The sequence below is a fragment of the Rissa tridactyla genome, chromosome 4 (assembly GCF_028500815.1).
Source record: "Rissa tridactyla isolate bRisTri1 chromosome 4, bRisTri1.patW.cur.20221130, whole genome shotgun sequence".
Taxonomy (NCBI): domain Eukaryota; kingdom Metazoa; phylum Chordata; class Aves; order Charadriiformes; family Laridae; genus Rissa; species Rissa tridactyla.
In genome coordinates, this window is record NC_071469.1 from 71,135,993 (window position 1) to 71,156,369 (window position 20,377).

Sequence of the window (20,377 nt, forward strand, 5' to 3'; positions counted from 1 at the left end):
CAGCAGAGTTTCCAGGAAGATCTGCTGCATGATCCTGCCGGGCACCGAGGTGAGACTGCCCAGCCTGTCTGTGGAGGAAAACCAATTGCCTTTAGGCATAGGAACAAATCTATGGAAGGTTCCAGGCGCAAGACTCCCCTTTTCATCTGTACGGCCCTAAGAGCTCTATTGGCATTTCCAGTGCCCAGCCCCTGGAGAGCGTGTGAGCTTGTGAATAGGTTTGCTCTCCAGGCATAGCCAGGGATCTCCTTTCAGACTAGTGACAAACCCGTCTTGGTGGAAGGCTGGTATCCTTCCCTTCCTCAGTGAAATTTCAAAAGTAACATAGATGCCCGTCCCTGTACCGATGAGACTTCACCGGGACAGGTTCCCAGGAGAGTGTTTCTGGCAGAGGATGGGCTTTTAGTGCATATCCAACAGTGGGGCTTTTTTCCTCTGCTGCTGTGGTTTGGACTGTGGCGATGGGCGAGTTGTGGAATGAATACGTATAATCCACCACAGGCTTACGGGCAAGGCTACCATATTAAAACCTGGGCTTCCAAATGACCATTAACAGGAAAAATAGACACCAAGAGCAAAATTAATGATGTCTTTTATACAGAGGACAGCACTGAAATCAAAAGGATTTCCTGACTCCGGAAACCCAAAAGGCATTTAAAGATGTAAAGCAAGCAGTCGTGGAAGCTCCCTCCTTAGCCCTGCCAGACCACAAGAAGGCTTTTATATTTATATGAACAGAAAGGAATAGCCAGTTGGGCCGGAAGCACCTGCAAGCCGTAGCATATTACTCAACAGAACTCGACCTGGTCATTCAAGGCACGAACTCCTGCGCTAGGGCTGTTGCAGCAGCAGCTTTCATGGTTGAGAAAGCAAGAAAGGTTGTCCTGGGGCACCTCCTAACGCTGATGGTTCATTCCTGACTTCTTAGTCCTCCTCTCCAGACAGAGTTCACGCCGCTGTGGGTGTGCCATGGTTGGGAAGTACATTGGCTTGTGGCCATAAACCGGGTGGTCATTGGCCCCTTTGGCTGACCTTTCGGTAGCTGCCCCAAGGAACACTCAGCCCCCCTGAGATGTCCCCTGCCTTCGCTGGCCCTGCGGTGCGGGCAGCCGGGCGCCACACTGCAGAGCCGGCTGCATCTCCCCCAGGCTGTCTTGGCTCGTCTGGCTGCCCGGAGGAGGGGATAGCGGGGGTGGCAGCCTGGGGGTAACAGGAGGGACCCCGCAGACCTGGGGGGTGACAGGACAGTGGCCGGTGACAGGCCAGGGGACACCAGGGACACCAGCAGCCAGGGGCAGTGACAGCCCTTTTGTCACAATGCGCTGGGTCCCCTGAGGCGTGGGGGTGGGGCGGTGGGCCGTTGCCCAGTGGCCATAGTGACTGGCCAGGCCTGGCAACACTGTGTGGGAGAGAGGGAGCAGGGACAGAGCTCGGCTCAGCCCGCACCGCTTTCCCCGGCCCCTCGGCGGGCCCTTCCCTGCGCTGCCACCAGCCCAACCCAGCACAGAGGCCGCCACACTTGGTACCGCTGTGGACGCCGTGGCCCCTGGACCACCTGGCCACAACCATGTCGTGCATCCACTACAAGTTCGCTGCCAAGCTGGCGTATGACAGGGTCATCTTCAGCGGCCTGAACATCTGCCTGCGGGACCTCAAGCGCCAGATCATGGCCCGCGAGAAGCTGAAGGCGGCCACCAGCGACTTGCAGATCAGCAACGCCCAGACTGGAGCAGGTGCGTGGGGAGCAGCGCGGGGCCTCGGGGACCCCCCGTGGTGGCCGCGGCCTGCGGGAGCCATGCTGGGCTCTCTGCGGGTCGCCCCAGGTGGCCCGAGTCCAGCCAGGGCCCGTGTCGTGGGCGTGGGGAGCACCAAGAGGGATGCGGGGCGGGGATGAAGCGGGGCGGGAAGCCATGATGAGATTCGGCCGCCATCGGGAGCTGTGACTTGTGCTGGGGGCCTCGCAGAGTAGGTAGAGGTACATTTTGGGAGTCCCGGATTTCTCTCGTAGTGTTGACTAAAACTGTGAAGAGCTTTTGAAAAAGGTTTAATTTGCTTGAAGGGCTTTGCTGCAGAAGGGTCTCTGAATTTGCCTTCAGTTGCTAATGAACTTCTAGCCTGACGAATGCCAGCAGGCTGAATGGCTGCCTGGCTGATGTCCCTTCTGTAACGGCTGGGTCTGTGTAAAGCAGAGCATTAAACCCAGAACGTTCGACGGCAATAAACTGTGATGGGCCCAGTTGTTGTCACCGGGAGAAAAAATGTTTTGAAATAGGCCAAACACGGAGATCCTGTTATGGCAGTTGAGAAACCGAAAGGAAAGTTTTAGGTGAAACATTGATGCTCATAAATATATTAGCCCCTGAAGTATTACTGTAATATACGTCATAGCATTTTTACAAAGTGTGTTTCTTTGTTTCCATGCGTAATCACAACTCAGTGAAGAAGTATGTGCTTCTTGAAAAGTCCTCTTAGTATGTTGAGACGATAACAGCGCGCTGTTACGTATAGGATTTTGCATTTATAGCTGCAAAAGGATCCTCTGGAGTGCTATGTAATTACAAATTAATATGCGTTCTTACAAATTGGCTGATTTTTTTTCTGTGTTTATGTTGTTCCAGAGTACACAGATGACAACGCCCTGATTGCTAAGAACTCGTCAGTAATTGTGAGAAGAATCCCTGTTGGAGGAGTTAAAGCTGCCGGCAAAACATCTGCCATGTGAGTGTCCATAAAGCGTTGAATTCTTGGCTAGGGGTTTCAACGTGTGAACTTTTTTAATGGCTATTAGTTTACGGAGGCATTCTGCTTGTATCTCTCTCGTTAAAGCTGCAGTAAATGTTTGTCGTCGTGGGGCAGATGTTACCGTATCTGTCCCGAAGTAGGCTGACATTTTTAGGCCTGCTGGGAGATGGGGTTCCAACTCCATCAACGGTAACTTTTAAGAGGATTCTCCTGGGTTTGTCCTTGGGGTTGGCTCTTCTGAGACCCAAGTTGTAGATCCTGTTTCCTCTCCGTGGAGAGCTCCCTTATTATATGCGTTTGCTTTTATTGCTTTTATAGCAACGACAGATAGCCATTGTAGTGTAAACTCATAATTTGTTTCCATCTCAGAGGAGATGCCTTCAGGCACTCCCTAGTAATTCTGGACACGGCAGCCTTGTGCTTATAAACGTGGCCTTGCTTTGGGGGTGAATGTATGTATTGAAATATGTGTGCTTAGTGCTACCTTGTCAATGCATCCTCCGCTTCTGGCTGGCTGGCACCCTCCCCGGGTATTGTCATGCTGCCCCAAAATGAGAGGGTAGATGCTGCTGGCATCAAAGATCAAACAAACACCCGTACGTGGGGATAAGGACAGACCAGCACTGCTGTGCTAATGTTGACAATTAACCAGGCAGGTGAGCTTTCTGTTCCTTCAGCTGGAAACATGGCAGAAACCACTGGGAGAGGGGCCGATGTTTGGGAATGATGAAAGTACGCTGCAATGGTGGAGAGGCCTTTCAAACATGCGTTACTTGCCTTGTAGTATGTTCTTCAAGGTAAATGGATGAAGAAACCACTGTATGGCCAAAGAAACGTGACTTTGGAGGGTTTTATTAGTTGCACTGAGTGCACCAAGAGAGAACAGTTTATGTATGCAAATGAATTTCCATATTCACTAGATTATTTAGAACATAATGTTATGATGTTCAGGTTTTGTGATCTGTTTTCACTGCTTTATGTTTGCTACGAGTGCTTTATTTAAAGTTCTGATCACCTTTATTTCTTTTTCTAGAGGCGGAACTGAGCCACTGAGTGGAACATCAAAAACGGTATGTAAAAACACAATCTCACCCTTTTTTCAACACCCTTAATTCTAAACAAGACATTCTAAGCAAATCCTAAACAAATAGCCTTGTGTTAATTCTGCAAACATTAACTTCATGTATTTTCCAGTAAAACACAGTATATATTGCAAATACAGTGTATCTTATTCAGCGTAGTAAAGACTGAGTAATGCCATCGCTTGCGCAGTTCGAATGTGAATATTGGTATTTGTGCCTCAAATGCATTGTATTTCATATTGAACATGCCAGGCTATTTCCTGTATGACTTTGTGTTGAACAGGTGATATATGATGGTTTTTAGATCATGCTGGTTCAAGGTTTGCACACTGATGTGCTACATCTGTCTGTAGCTAGCCAATATGTATGTTTGTATGGGGGTGTGTGGGGTCTTTGTTTGTTGCAACAAAAAATGTTTAGAGCGTATTTTTTTCCCTTTTCCCATTGTATCACTTAGCTTTTGTTTTTAAGTACTTTTTTGCCTAATGCTTTTTGAAAATGTTTTCAAAAGCCACTGAGAAACCATTATTGCTGAACTTGGTACTGTTTCTTGCTTTTGACTCGGGGGCTCAACAAATACCGATCCCAACACATCCCATACGTTTTGAGGACAGTTCCGATTCCTTTTCATGTCCTTAAGTACTTGGGTATTTGTTCCTAAAAACTGTACAATTGAAGTGATACTGTTTGAGCCAAGGCAGAGAGCATCGCCTGTCCCAGCAGGGCTGGGTGCTCTGTAGGAGGTGCCTTGGATCAAATGCCACCAGAAGTACACGTTCCAGCCCTGCCCGTAGACTGCAGTGACCCCTTGGTGTCACTGGGACCTGTTGATTGCTTTTCAGAATTGTAGCTGTGTTTCCTCTGGGGTTTTGCCTTTGGGCTTCTCTTGTGGCTGCTCATCTACTAACCCGTAAGAGCTGTTGTATGGTGAGATGGTAAGGAACGGAGGATGGTGAAGGGTCGGTGGCTCAAAGGCCCAGAAGGCGCTGCCTGGAGCCTGGGCTAGCACTTGTAGATGAGGACAGGCTGGGTTTTTCCTTGGCATGTCGGTACATCCAGACTTCTTTGGAAGGACGTGCTGCACTTGCCCCAGCGTCCCAAAGACAGTCTGCAATGCTCTGGGCAAACCCACTTGTTAAATGAGGGCATGGTTAGGAAGAACCGCTTAAGACAGGGAGGAAGTCTAATGTGTTGGGATTATTAACTTTGGGGGGCATGTATGTATTGAGCTGCCCGCCCTGTAAGGGGGCTTGTTCCCGTCCCCACTGCGCTCCTGTTGCCATGGCCCGTGTTCCAGCTGCAACTGCCGGTGCCTGGTGACGGGCACAACACAGCACTGCTCCCCTGCTCCCCACGCAGCCCTTTGCCCCTGCTCCTGACCCCTCAAACAACACACCCAGCCCTTCCTGGGGCCCAAAACCTCTCTGTGTGTGCTGACATTTAGGAGGCATCATGAAAGCCCTAAAGGAGAGGACACTTGTGCTGCCAGAGGTAGGGCCCCACTCCAGGGAGGTGGGCACCCCCACTGCCCGGGCAGGCTGGAGCAGGCACCGTGGGGATGGAGTGGGGTGGGCACCCTGCTCTGGGGAGCTCGGAGGGCCGGGAGCTTGGCTTGCCCTCTCCCCCCACCCCTGCAAGGCCAGGGGCTGGGAGAAGCCTTTCTGGGCTGCTCATGCTCTGCTGGGATCGGGCCTCCCTGCACCGGGGGACACATCCCCCGGGGAGCCCAGGGTCCCCTGGGCTGGTGCCGGAGGGATGCTCGCTGGGAGCAGCTGGGTGCTGCCCGGAGCCTGAGCTGGTGCCTCCGCTGCCCCTTTCCAGGCTGGAGCCCTGGGAGATGATCCCTGCCTGCGGAGCAGCACTGAGCCCAAAGGCTGCCTGCAAAGAGGAGGGAGCTTCTGGGTGCCCAGGCAGGCACGGGGCTGGGGTCTGGGTCTGGGGGGCTGGGGTCTGTGCCCAGGGTCTCCCTGCGGGGCAGGGAGCAGGGCCGCTCACCCCTGCCCGCTCTGGTGCATTTGTGCATAGCGTGGTGCATTTGTGGGTAAAATCCCTGTCACTTTTCTTAACTTCTGCCTGCAGTACCTTTTTGGATCTGGGTGTTTTCAGGGTTGGATGCTGCTTTCATTTCCCAAAGGTTAAGCCTTTCTTTAGTATACCACCACTTTGAATTTACATTGGGAAAAGGGGCAGCATTTTTCTTGAGGTTTGAAAACGCTGTCAGTCTGCTGCTAAAATCTAGATCAGTAACCCAGGGAAATACTTGACTGGTAGTGGTCTAGGTCTGGATTTGGCACTTGGCTTGAATACGGTGTGAAACTGTGTGTTTCAAAATAGTCCTTGTAGTATAAAACTTACTGTGTGATGGTTTTAGTTTTTCATCGTTATTTGAAGTAGAACTGCTTTTTCTTCACTAGAGTGGTGTGAGGCATTACACTAACCCTGGATCACTGGATCCGATCACTCGAGTTGGAGTTACTTTAACTGACCCGGTGACCCCAGCACTTAATGTAGTGCATTTATGTAAGCCACATTTGTAGTATTTGATCTAATTCCGATGGGTTTTTATTTTTTGAAAAGCATTATTTTTCTTGTTGTTTGCTAGCATGTGTATAAACAGGAATCACATGTTCATAAATAAAGTTACCATTCTTTTCGCCTCGTGTGTTCCCTGCCATGTCTGCATTATATTTCTAAGTAGCATCTTACCACCAGCTAACAGAGGTGTCTCAAAAAAGCCCCCAAAAAACCAAAGGAGGGAGGGCAGAAGCCTCGCATCGCTCTTTACGTGACCTCTCTCTCACTGTAAATCAGCGCAGCCTCAGGTGCTTCTAGTGTTGGAGACACAATTAGCTTTAGTCTGAAACCTACCTCAGGTCTTGGTCAAAAGTGTGGGGATTTTGTTTTGTTTTGTTTGAAATACGCATGTTTCTGGATGTATTTCAAAGCAGAACCTGGATCTTAGCGTGGTAGGAATAAATCACTGGAAAGCTTGCCAATTGTTGCTGTAAAGCAGCAAACTTAACATTAGTTAAGATTGTTTTAAACAGGATGCACAAAAGCTTATTCTTTGGCTATTGCTTCATCACCTTGCTCTTACGTTAGCTGTCATTCCACGCTTGCAAATGTGTGCTGCTCTCCTGCTGTTACTACAGCCAAAGCACGGAAGGGGATCCTTTTAGTGTGGCTGTGTCAGTGACTGCAAGGATCTCTGTCGTAGTAAACCCCTTCATTTCAGGAATTTGAGCAGCTTATTCTTTTTCTAGACAAGGTGATGGGTTCTTTTTATTGGCTGATGTTTTGGATTGCTGTTTTTGTTTGGGCTTTGTGGGGTATGGCGAGCTTGGCATTTTTAACCTTCTTGAGCGGAGGGGCAGAGTTCATGTTCCAGGGCCGATGTGCGGGTGCTTTATTTTGACAGGCAGCTACACTCTGTTCCTAGAAGCATAACCATGTGCCTGTATCAATGATGGGAAATTAACCATTAGTTTACAAACTACGCTGAAGATAAGTTTCCCGCAGTGATGGGTCCTTCTCAAATAAATATTTTTTTAAAAACCTTTTCAGCTGAAAATTGACAGCCGCCTTACCCCTTCGACTTTCAAGCAGTTGTGAGCATTTGACAAGGGTCCCTCTCTGAGGTATTCGGGAGCAAGCAGTTCATCTCAAGCCAGTTCGATTCATTTAGTTTCTTCTCATTAACCACACGGGCACTCCTAAGCTCTCATAGTTTTGGACTTTGTTTTGGACAAAGACAAATTACACCGGGTTTGAAACGCCTCTTTCAGTGACGCCCAGAGGGTATAGTGTTACTCTCAGACTAGAGTAGAGGTGAACTATCGCTGTGTTTTGACTGTGGAACTTGAATATGTGTTTCATGTTTTGTGAACAGATTGATGACTCTCCTGCACCTCTTTCTCTGGCCCAGCTTGTGAAGGTAAATATATGTATATATATATAATCTTGTCAAATACTTACCCCTACTCCCTCCCCAAAGAAATCGTTTGCTTTGTATTTTTAACTCTGATGCTGTGGTCTATAGCTGGATAGCTGTTGTAATGTGAACAAAACCTTAATTTAATTTTCAATAACTTAAAGTATTTATTTTAACTTTACAATGCGTGTGTATTTTGATACTATCCTGTAAAGAGCAGTTCCCAGCTTGGGCAGAGAGAAGGGGAGTACCTTATCAGCCTCAACGTAACGTTGCAGGATTACTCATCTTCAAGAGACAAAAAAGAAGCCCTTCAGACGCTGTTTACCATTTTTCATACATCTCGTTAATTTTGTGTTGGAAACGAAAACATTTTTTACAGAAGAATGGAATTGGCTGCAAGGTGTGGACATTTCAGGGGGCTTTGCCACAGCCAAAATAGAAGCGTTTCTGTAACGCGGACACTTGCATGGCTATTTCTGAATTGCCGGTCATTACAGTTACAGATCCATTCTTTGAGAGCTGCACAACTTCATAAATTGTAGTGCATCTACAGTGAGCAACACAACCTAATTTGTTTGCACGCAGACTGTGTAAATTCTGAAAAAGCGCCTAATCATTTATTGGAATCTACCAATGTCTATGTGTGGCGTATTAGCAGATGTGACCTCTGAAACTGTTGTAATACCGTGTTTTGCTCTGGAACTGCTTGCATTTTTTGCTCAACAATGCGTAACTTTGTCTGGGAAAGCCCTAGCAATTGCACCTTGTGAAAAGGCGTAGCGCTAGCCAATTAAAACACCAGTCTTTAAAGTTACAAAGATTATAATAAAGGCGGGAGTTCATTTCCAAGAAAGAGGAATCTTTTCCCGCTGGGAACTTCTTCCCTCTCTCACTGCAGTGTGAGACACGTTTCCTAATGTGTACATTTGTGGGGGGGAATAAAGAAAAACAGAAAGAGTTTGGAAGGTATCCACCAAAAGACAGTGGTCTCCATCAGTGCTGTCCCTAAACGTGTCCTGTCTGTGAAGTTCTGGAACCTCACGTGAAGTTTTACTCTAAAATGTGAAAAACTGTCCAAGTGGGGTACACTTTTAGGCTTTTGAGAGAATTTAAGTATTTCAGAAAAATACGGCAGCTCAAACCTGTTACTTTCTCTGACCTCTTTAGTGCAGACTGGCTTAGCATGGAGGCAATGTGTTATCAGGCTTCTGGTTTGTGATTACGACGTATTAAATGCTGTATTTCAATTTTGGTCTATTCCTAGTAATGTTTTGTGGGTTTTGGACGTGCTTTGTAAACCGTTTGGGTTCCAACAAATGAGTGAAGCGTCTGTAAAGTTTTCTGTAAATGTTAATGGAAATGATTTCAGAGATGTCCCTCTGGATTATGTTACTGTTGAGAAAACACTATGTCTAAGAAACAACCATTTAATAAAATGTAGAAACTAGTTTGTTGCTTTTGTGAATGAATGCATATAAAACCAAAGCCACGAGGGGCTGATCTGAAGGATGGGTACCTGAAGGTCCAAATCATTGACAGTCAGTCCCTTAGACCTGGCTTGTAACTGGGCTTGTGTGTAATAAAAGCGTTTTAAGAAATGCTGCTTAAAGAAATCCAGCGGGCTTCCATAATTTGAAGATCTAGCGGTGCACAAGGCTTATATGACAATTTGTATGTTAAAAGGACACAGTCAACTGGAAAAAACCTGCAGGTTTTCCTTACTGTAGTTAAATCACTTAATATGAAGAAGTTAGTAGGGGGAGTCCAAACACGTGGTTTGGACTGCCGAGAGCACGTGATGGCCAAACTTCTACTGCAAAGAGTCTGTTGTCTTGCTGAGGGATTATAAAAAGCTTGATTCCTTTTAACACTTCTGTGTCTGAAGCTGAATTTCAGCAAGCAGAAAGAGCTTCCCCGACTCTTGAGTTGAGTGTCCTTTTAACGCTGCAGAGCGTAAATACTGATAGTTGCATACCTCTTTCTCCAGTAAACGTACAGTGGCTATCTCCTCCTTCCAGTAGTCTGGAGCTTAAAAATCAGTTGAAGAGTACTGGGTAGCGTCATTTTTTCTACACATGGCTTCAGTCCGCTTGGAAGAAAACTGGATTGGTTACACGAGTCTTGATGTGAAGTGCAAACAGAGCCTAAGGTTTTGAGTGCCCAAGAAGTTAACGGGCACATAAACGTCATGTGATGGCGTAAGGACTGCCCAGAACACCTTCAGGACAACAGTATTTTCTATAAGCAGCTGTTTTCATGCAGCCCCAGCTAGCGTTGTGCTGCTCTTTACAGGATGGGGTGAGTGGTCTCGTCTCTGGCTGTGTGGGCGCAAATGTGTTTCTAATGCGTGTGTCAAATGCTTACCTCTTAAACAGACCGACAATCTGGCTGCAGCCAATGCTTCCGAAGAAGACAAAATAAAAGCTATGATGATGCAGTCTTGCCGTGAATACAATCCAATCAAGTAAGTGTCGATAACGTCAAATCTGTTCTTTGAAGATTGTGGACAAATTGTAGAGATGTTTGTTTTAACAAGAGAGACACGTGCATACCTTTTTCTTCTTTTCTCAAAAACCCTTTAGTTACATGACCAAACCCTGGGATACGCCTCCACCATCCTATATATGCTTTCGTTGCGGAAAACCTGGCCACTACATAAAGAACTGCCCAACGAATGGGGTAAGAGTGCAGGGGACTTCTGGTGTTACTTCGCTTTTCCTTTTTCACCTGGCAATTACATAACAAATACAAGAACACTCAGATTAGGCATTGTTTCTCGTGGGGTGAAATCCAGAGGTTATAGGGCAATGTTGCAAACCCCTTCAAAATTCAAGGGAAACCTGGAATTTAAAAGGTAAAATGTTCTTTTTTCTTGGTCGTAGCTATTAAATATGTCCATAGATCTTTCTCTGTGAACTGTCATGCGTATTTTTATGTATTTCAATACTATTAAAAATCTTTCTGGTTTTAACGCTTTTTAATGACAGTTCACAGTGTTTAGAATTCCGTATAAAAGGAAGATGTTTCTCTTGACCCCACCTATTGAATATTTGTGTGTTTTAATGACACAAGTCTCTGGTTGAGTATTCACGCCATCTAACTTTAGTCGCCGAATGCATATGCAACCTTCGTACATATCGATGGTGAACTAAGTTTCTCCAGTGACTGGTTCAGAGCCCTGAATGGGGCTCTCCCTCTGCATTGCGCTGTGGAGGAGGAGTGGGTTTGTGCCTCTCCTCTGAGTGGATGGTGAGCTAAGCCATATGTAATCCTTGCGGAAGCTGAAGTTTAGCAAAAGAATGTCCACGGAGTTCAAAATGCTGCTCAAGTCCTTGAAACATCCTGGCTATATTTCTGTAGGAAAACAAGTATTTTTGGTCGAGTAACCCTTAGGCTAGGTAGAAGGAGAGAATTAAGGGCTTTTGCTGCTTAAATTAATCATCAAAGTGTCATTTTAAGTGTGGGTCTTAAGACGAGCTATGTCTGCATTCCTTTTCTTAACAGGACAAAAATGTTGAGCCTGTTGCCAGAATTAAGAAAAGCACGGGCATTCCAAGGAGTTTCATGATGGAGGTGAAAGATCCCAATACAAAGGGTGCTATGCTGACAAAGAGCGGAACATATGCAATACCAATTATTAATGCGTAAGTATGGAACTAGTTGGGCTGACCAAAAGGTGAAGGAGAGAAACCATGCGTAAATGTCTGAGTGGCAATGCAGCCAAGTTGGCCGGCATCTGTAACCACGGGGGAGGAAGCATTGTCATTGTATGTTAACCTCAAAATCCGTGATGCTTTCTCGTACTAAAATAGGGCGGTCCTACTGTTCATGCCCCGGGAACTCCAGAGCTTGGAAAAGTTTTCCCGTACCCATTGTTAAATTTTTCCTTCCTCACCCGGCCCTCCAGGGAAGCTTATGCTAGCGGAAAGAAGGAGAAGCCTCCCTTCTTACCAGCGGAGCCGTCCTCCTCCTCCTCCTCCTCCGAAGACCCTGTTCCAGATGAGTTGTTATGTCTCATTTGTAAAGAGATAATGACTGATGCGGCCGTTATTCCCTGCTGTGGAAACAGTTATTGTGATGAATGTAAGTGTTACTCCCCGGTTCGTTCACTCCAAACACCACATCTGATTTTCTGAAAGCAGAAACAGGAGATGACAAAATGTCTTTGTTACCAGTTCTATTCCATACTTGAGTGTCCACTGAATAGGAAAGGACTCTTCTCGTATAAAGGAAAAAAAAAGGCAGAAAGCTTTTTTCCTTTTTTACGTATCTTGTTAAATCCTCTTTACATGCGGAAGGACAAGCGTGAGAAGAGTGCACAGCTGCGCAGGTGATTACAGTATTAGATATTGAATGCATTTAGTTTTTCTCACAGCCCTTTCCCTCACACAAAATGGTATAGCCAACTCTGGTCGGCTCAGTATAGCCAACCTTACTGTGGTCTGCCACAAACCGATAGTTAGGCATTTAATCCACATTCTTCTCCACGGGAGAGCTGGTTAAAACCTTCGCAACTCAGTCCTTCTGATGTTCTTTTGAGGTGCGTTTTATTCATTAACCTGGAGGGTGGTGACTTCTCACTGTACTAGAGAGTGGAAAAAAGGACAGTCAAAACATCCAGACGCAGCCGTCTTCAAATGTTACGTTAGTGAAATATCAAAACCGCACAGTTATTTGCTGCATCCTAGAAATGATTTCCATGGTTGAACATTTATAGCTTCATGCTCTCAATTCAAGAGCATATTCACTCATTAATGATATATGTCTTTTTACGATTGATTGGAGCCTCCAAAATTTCCTTACGTTGGCTAAACCTATTTTGATGATTTCAAACCGGGCAACAGCCCACTGCCCCCCCACCCCCACGTCTCAGGGGACCCAGCGCATTGTGACAAAAGGGCTGTCACTGCCCCTGGCTGCTGGTGTCCCTGGTGTCCCCTGGCCTGTCACCGGCCACTGTCCTGTCACCCCCCAGGTCTGCGGGGTCCCTCCTGTCACGCCCAGGCTGCCACCCCCGCTATCCCCTCCTCCGGGCAGCCAGACGAGCCAAGACAGCCTGGGGGAGATGCAGCCGGCTCTGCAGTGTGGCGCCCGGCTGCCCGCACCGCAGGGCCAGCGAAGGCAGGGGACATCTCAGGGGGGCTGAGTGTTCCTTGGGGCAGCTACCGAAAGGTCAGCCAAAGGGGCCAATGACCACCCGGTTTATGGCCACAAGCCAATGTACTTCCCAACCATGGCACACCCACAGCGGCGTGAACTCTGTCTGGAGAGGAGGACTAAGAAGTCAGGAATGAACCATCAGCATTAGGAGGTGCCCCAGGACAACCTTTCTTGCTTTCTCAACCATCAAAGCTGCTGCTGCAACAGCCCTAGCGCAGGAGTTCGTGCCTTGAATGACCAGGTCGAGTTCTGTTGAGTAATATGCTACGGCTTGCAGGTGCTTCCGGCCCAACTGGCTATTCCTTTCTGTTCATATAAATATAAAAGCCTTCTTGTGGTCTGGCAGGGCTAAGGAGGGAGCTTCCACGACTGCTTGATTTACATCTTTAAATGCCTTTTGGGTTTCCGGAGTCAGGAAATCCTTTTGATTTCAGTGCTGTCCTCTGTATAAAAGACATCATTAATTTTGCTCTTGGTGTCTATTTTTCCTGTTAATGGTCATTTGGAAGCCCAGGTTTTAATATGGTAGCCTTGCCCGTAAGCCTGTGGTGGATTATACGTATTCATTCCACAACTCGCCCATCGCCACAGTCCAAACCACAGCAGCAGAGGAAAAAAGCCCCACTGTTGGATATGCACTAAAAGCCCATCCTCTGCCAGAAACACTCTCCTGGGAACCTGTCCCGGTGAGGTCTCATCGGTACAGGGACGGGCATCTATGTTACTTTTGAAATTTCACTGAGGAAAGGAAGCATACCAGCCTTCCACCAAGACGGGTTTGTCACTAGTCTGAAAGGAGATCCCTGGCTATGCCTGGAGAGCAAACCTATTCACAAGCTCACACGCTCTCCAGGGGCTGGGCACTGGAAATGCCAATAGAGCTCTTAGGGCCGTACAGATGAAAAGGGGAGTCTTGCGCCTGGAACCTTCCATAGATTTGTTCCTATGCCTAAAGGCAATTGGTTTTCCTCCACAGACAGGCTGGGCAGTCTCACCTTGGTGCCCGGCAGGATCACGCAGCAGATCTTCCTGGAAACTCTGCTGAGGCACATGGAATATAGGGAGTGCAATGATAGGACATGGGGCAACGGTTTCAAACAGAAAGAGGGTCGATTTAGATTGAATATCAGGAAGAAATTCTTTACTGTAAGGGTGGTGAGGCACTGGAAGAAGTTGCCCAGGGAAGCTGTTGATGCCCCATCCCTGGAAGTGTTCAAGGCTGGGTGAGACTTTGGGCAGCCTGGTCTAGTGGGACGTGTCCCTGCCCATGGCAGGGGGGCTGGAACTAGATGATCTTTAGGGTCCCTTCCAACTCGAACCATTCTGTGATTCTGTGATTCTGTGATCAGCAACAGCCAACATGGCTTCACTAAGGGCACACGGTGCCTGACAAATTTGGTGGCCTTCTACAACGGGGTTACAGTGTTGGTGGATAAGGGAAGAGCAGCTGACATCATCTGACTGGACTCGGGCAAGGTATCTGACACTGTCCCACATGACATCCTTGTCTCTAAATTGGAGAGACATGGCTTTGACAGATGGACCACTCGGTGGCTAAGGAATTGGACGGATGGCTGCACTCAGAGAGGTTTGGTCAACAGCTTGATGACCAAGTGGTGAGCAGTGATGAATGGTGTTCTATTTAACATCTTTGTTGGTGACATGGATGTTGGGATTGAATTCACCCTCAGCAAGTTTGCCGACGACACCAAGCTGTGTGGCACGGTCGACACGCTGGAGCCATCCAGAGGGACCCGGACAGGCTGGAGAAGTTCAATTGGGCCAAGTTCAAGGCCCTACACATGGGCTGAGGCAATCCCAAGCAAAAATACAGACTGGGAGGAGAATGGTTTGAGAGCAGCCCTGAGGAGAAGGACTTGGGGGTGTTGGTGGGTGAGAAGCTCAACGTGAGCTGGCAATGTGCACTCGCAGCCCAGAAAGCCAACCATATCCTCGGCTGCATCAAAAGAAGCATAGCCAGCAGGTCTAGTGACATGATTCTGTCCCTCTACTCTGCCCTCGTGAGAACCCACCTGAAGTACTGCCTCCAGCTCTGGGGCCCCAGACATGCAAAGGACATGGAACTGTTGGAGTGAGTGCAGAGGAGACCACAAAAATGACCAGAGGGCTCAAGCCCCTCTGCTGTGAGGACAGGCTGAGAGACTTGGGGTTGTTCACACTGGAGAAGAGAAGGCTCTGGGGAGACCTTATAGCGGCCTTCCAGTACTACCTAAAGGGGGCCTACAGAAAAGGTGGAGAGGGACTCTTGGTCAGGGAGTGGAGCAATAGGACGAGGGGAATGCTTTTAAATTGAAAGAGGGTAGATTTAGATAAGATATTAAGAAGACATTCTTTTCGCCAAGGGCGGTGTGCCGCTGGCACAGGCTGCCCAGAGGACTTGTGGATGCCCCATCCCTGGAATTGTTCAAGGCCAGGCTGGACAGGGCTTTGAGCAGCCTGGTCTAGTGAGAGGTGTCCCTGCCCATGGCAGGGAGGTTGGGACTAGATGATCTTTAAAGTCCCTTCTAACTCTACCCATTCTATGACTCTATGATTTGCCAGCAATGTTTCAAGTCACACAATACCCAGTTGAGTTACAAAATGTCACTAAACTTAACGACAGCAGCCTCTTTGCAGGTTTCTAACTCAAAAGCAAAACCCAGAAAGCCTGGTCCTTCCATGTGGCTGGCATCTTCCCATGGCTCTTCCTCAAGGCAGGAGAAATGACCCTGAATTTGGAAGTCCATGGAAATTTAGAAGTATGCATAGTCCTCTGGCAGTCGTTACTTATGGGCTAGAAGTCAGAAACGAGTCGGACTGCACCAGAAGTGGCACTGCCCCACCTGCAGGAGACATATTGGACCAGAAATGATGGTTTCAAGATAGAAAACACAATACAATCCACCAAAACAGCAAAAAAACCCCAAACAGATAAAACATTGTACACAAAACAAAGACCCCCATCTAAACCTTAAAATGGTAAACAAGCTGAAAAAGAGGACTCTCCGCAAAAAAAGACCATGCGGAACACAAGATAACATAAAAATAACATAACCCCAGGAAGCCAGGGCCAACACACCCGGATCCTGTACATAACAGTAAAACCTGGGTTAAACACTCCTGGGGAGAAAGGTTGAGGCCCTCGGAGACTTTGAACCGGCCAGCCATGGCCACCGGGCTTCAGCTCATCATTTCTGTGTCAGATGACCCTGTCCTCCCTGTGAGACCCCTCAGGGCAGCTGTACCCAGCTCCAGGGGGGCGGATACGGCCTCTGCATTATGGGGAGGTGCTTCCTGGGAGCAAGATCTCTCACGGAGGCACTGGGAAACCCCCCTCAGGCCTGGATGCCTGAGAAACATCTCTGCACTGCTCCACATCTCACCAAAACCAGGGACAGAGGAAGGCTGCTGTGGTGGCCTCCAAGAGAACCAGCTCACCTGGGCTGTTCTGCAGCCACCAGGTGCCTTTGCTGTCAGGCGGGTCTCAGCGTTGGTCTGCAAACGGCTGTCACCTCCCTGCAGGATGCTCTTCAGCACACGGTACGTCTGCACTGAGTCTTCTTGGGCATGAAGTTCCAAAGGGAGGAATGGGGTTTGCTTGGCCCCCATTCCCAGGGTGCCACAAGAGAGAGCTTCCACCCCCAAATCAGCTGTGTGACGTGGACACCACACGCGAGCTGCAGACATGGGTCAGGACAGCTTTGGGGAGCAGGCAAGCCATTCTGTGGTACCCCCAGCGCTGGCAGAAAGCAGAGCAGGAGACAACGGGGGGCAGTCTAGGGCAGCCAACGGCAGGGTGCAGCGCCCGCACAAACACCCAGCTCCTTGAGCCTCAGCCCTGGGGCTGCAGCTTGGGGCTGGCACTGGCTGGGGCTTCGCTGGGAAAAAACAGGCGGGGGTGACCCTGACACCCCGCACATGTACCTCGTCCCATGATCTGGGAATATGTCCCTCTGCCCATCGTCGCCGCGGGGTGCAGAAAGCAGCGCCATTGGCCCTGGCGTGGTCCTGAGCCATGCCTCAACAGATGACTCTTTAACCAGCTGGCTTGAAAAGAGGGAAAATTGCCCAGAATTAAGCTGTGCTCTAGTTTTTGCAGGCAGTGGGATTTTTTGAGCTGCCTGGCGGTGCCGCTCCGGAGGAGCGCTCAAGACCCAGGGCGGCTGCCTGTACCTGCGAGCAGGCGGTGCAGTGTGCACAGCGGGAGCCAGCGGTGGTTTGTGTGGCTGTTGGACGGCTTTGGGCTCTAAATGTGCCCAACCTAGTACGCCTGGGTCCTTTCTCCTTACAGGTTGTATTTAGAGCTTAAATGGTATTATTTTAAAAAGCAAAACCAACAAGCAAACAGACAAAAAACCAGCTGGCCAATTCCCCCCCTGCCCTGAGCTGGGCTTTTTCCCCACAGTCCCGGCCACTCTGCAGGGCGACGTTCATCACCAATATTAGGCAGCAGGACTGAGCCCAGGGAAGGGCTTTTGCAGGCAGCGCATTCCTTGAGGCGCCTGGTAATGCCGCTGCTGGGGGGTGCTCAAGAAATGGAGTCAGTTGCCCGTAGTTGCTATTTGTGGTCCCTCCTCATCGCTCTCTGCCTGGCTCCCTGCCCCCATCTTTTAATTCCTCCCGCCCTGTCTCTAGCCCATCACTATTTTTTCCTTTCTCTGTCTTTCTCTGGCCGGCTCCCTGATCTTATGCTTTTCATCCCTCCCTCCCTGCCATACAGCCTGGTTTTCTCTTTGCTATTTTTGTCTTTCTCTACATCTCTCTCCCCCACTCCCTGCCCTTCTCTCTTTTCTATCGCTCTGTCCACCAGCCTGGCCTCATCTTCCTTGCTGTCCTGCAGCCCGTCCCCTTTCCTGCCTGTCTGCCTGGGCCTTCCCTCTTCCCTCTGGGCCTCCATCCCACTCCCCGTCCCCTTTTGCTCTTCCCCCACCTCAGCCCTGGAGGCCGTCGCTCTTCTGTCCTTCTCCGCCTCCTCGTCCTGACCCTGGCCCCTGCCCTCCATCTCTTTCCCGCTCTCCCCCTGCCCCTCATCAGCATTTCTCCTCCCTCCGCTCCCTGCCCAGCTCCCCCCTGCTCTCCCCGTTGTCCCTCTGGCCCTTCCCACCCCTCTCTGCTGCTCTCTCCCTCTCTGCCTTCCTCCTCCTCCCGGCTCCACCAGGGCCTTGGGCCGGGGCAGCCCCGGGGAGGCGGCTCTGGTTCCTGCGGGGGTCAGAGGGCAGGAAGGGGCGCCCCGGGGCACGCTGGGAGCTGTAGTCCCGGCACAGGGCTCCCGGCAGCCATGTTGTGTCAGGGGCTGTAGCCTCTGCTCCCGGCGCGGCCCGGTTGTGTAATTGCTGTGATTTTCGCTCTCTAGAGACCACACATGCTCTTATTTTTTTGACCACCAGTCTTAAATAACATACAGAAAACCTACAGTAAGCCCATCATGAAACAGCTAAAACTTCTGAGTCGTAAACCGTAGCCCATCCCTTTAGCACCACAAGTGCTGCTCACCTGTCCTTTCTGAAGGGGTAGATTACTGGCCTTAATGGTTTATGTCCCTTCAGTACTGACCCTTCAGCCGATGTCTGCTGAAATTTACAGAGACAGGCTTGGTATGGCTGGGTAACTATAGAATGAAATAATTACCTTGGCGTCGTTCTTCCTTCTTAAGGACCTGGTTTATAGAAGGTTCCTGCGTCAGCTGAAAAGGCAATGGATATTTTGGAATCTTTTTCAGAGAATTAAATGGCCTAAAGACAATCATAAATGAGCCGAAAAAGGCTCATTATAAGCTGGCCTCTCTCTCTTTCTGCTAGCAAAATACAAAGCAAGTCTTTGTCTTGCAAAAGTCTCAAAATAGAATTCAGAATTCATAAAACAACAACCTTCTACAGGCTTTTGTTACATTACGTGGATGTTTTATATTTTAGTACTCAGATTTGTAAATGTAACATACAGCATAATGAAGATTTTATGAAGATTACATGAAAAAGAACAGTTTTCCCACCCTCCCACCCCGCTTCTTCCCTAGCAGTCATAACCCCTTGCCTGCACTCTGAAAACCAAAAAAAATAGCATACACCGGTTCCAAATCTAATCCCCCATTGGCTTTTTCTATATGAAGGAACAACAACTTATAGAGTGTCGTGGTTTAACCTTGTCCGGCAACTAAGCACCACCAGCTGCTTGCTCGCTCCCCCCCGGCAGGAGGGGGGAGAAAATTGGAAAAGAGAGAAAACTCATGGGTTGAGATGAAGAAAGTTTAATAGGTAAAGCAAAAGCTGCATGCATGAGCAAAGCAAAATAAGGAGTTCACGATCGGCAGGGTGGTGTTCAGCCATCCCCAGGAAAGCAGGGCTCCATCAGCGTAATGGTGACTTGGGAAGAAAACCGCCATCGCTCTGAATGCGCCCCTTTCCTTCTTCTATCCCTCAGCTTTAAACTGAGCATGACGCCCCATGGTATGCAATATCCCTTTGGTCAGCAGCGCAGGGGGACGGGGAATGGGGGTTGCAGTCAGTTTGTCACACCTTGTCTCTGCCACTCCTTCCTCCTCACACCCTTCCCCTGCTCCAGCGTGGGGTCCCTTGCTGTTTCTCTCACATTTTGTCAATCCTCTCTCCAGCTGCTGTGGCCTAGCAGTTTTTTCCCCTTCTTAAATATAATATCACAGAGGTGCTACCACTGTTGCTGATGGGCTCAGCCTTGGCCAGCAGTGGGTCCGTCCTGGAGCTCTATCAGACATGGGGGAAGCTTAAGCAGCTTCTCACAGAAGCCACTCCTGTAGCTACCCACGCTACCAAAACCTTGCCACGCAAACCCAATACAGAATTCATTCTTCCTGACCATACCTTCTGCTGTGCCTCATTTAGGCACAGCTGTACAGCTACAAAGAGCCCTTGCTTGCATAGCTCTTGGCAGTGTTAGCACTTTCCTACTCTGGCCACTCGTGCCCACTGGCAGTCGTTACCCATGCTTTCCTGAGCTTTCCCTCCCCTGTGTGCCCCAGTCAGTTGCTGGGCTTACGCAACCGTGGGAGCCTTTTCACATCGTTTGCCTGTTCACAGCTCTTGCCAGTACTCCCCACCTTGATCCCAGTGAGCAGTTTCATTCTGCGCTTAGGTGAAGTCATCCCTGTAGAAATCACTTTATTCCAGTGCCAAAGCCCAAATGGTCAGGCATGTGGTATTTTCCTTTGCAGTTAGTCTTCGGGCCATCCGCTGATACTTGAGTTACAAACAAGCTGATAGGCTCCTAGCGAGACGAGAAGACTTGGAGTCGTTTCAAAGCCTTCGTACTTCTTCCCAGCTTGGCTGTCACCACTGCTGAGCCAGCCTCGTACTGTTTGTGCCCATGGAGTCGCTGGCACCTGCTTTTCATGTACACGTCTGTCACCCTTCCCACTGGCAGATCCATGGTGTACAGTACAGGTGATTAGTCTGTCCAGTCCAGTGGTTGTGGGTTTTGTTCCTTTTTT

At 48.9% G+C, this 20,377-nt stretch overlaps 2 protein-coding genes across 2 annotated transcripts; both read left to right on the plus strand.

Annotated features, from left to right (window-relative positions):
- The first annotated feature begins 1,567 nt into the window (after nt 1-1,567).
- LOC128908650 (E3 ubiquitin-protein ligase RBBP6-like) lies at nt 1,568-3,854 on the plus strand. Its single transcript, XM_054199298.1, has 3 exons — nt 1,568-1,733; nt 2,619-2,718; nt 3,776-3,854. The coding sequence occupies exons 1-3, from the start codon at nt 1,568-1,570 to the stop codon at nt 3,852-3,854; spliced, it is 345 nt and encodes a 114-aa protein (XP_054055273.1).
- Nucleotides 3,855-7,689: 3,835 nt separating this feature from the next.
- Nucleotides 7,690-17,220, plus strand: LOC128908651 (E3 ubiquitin-protein ligase RBBP6-like). Its single transcript, XM_054199299.1, has 6 exons — nt 7,690-7,758; nt 10,134-10,222; nt 10,341-10,437; nt 11,263-11,402; nt 11,666-11,841; nt 17,210-17,220. The coding sequence occupies exons 1-6, from the start codon at nt 7,690-7,692 to the stop codon at nt 17,218-17,220; spliced, it is 582 nt and encodes a 193-aa protein (XP_054055274.1).
- Nucleotides 17,221-20,377: the final 3,157 nt, after the last annotated feature.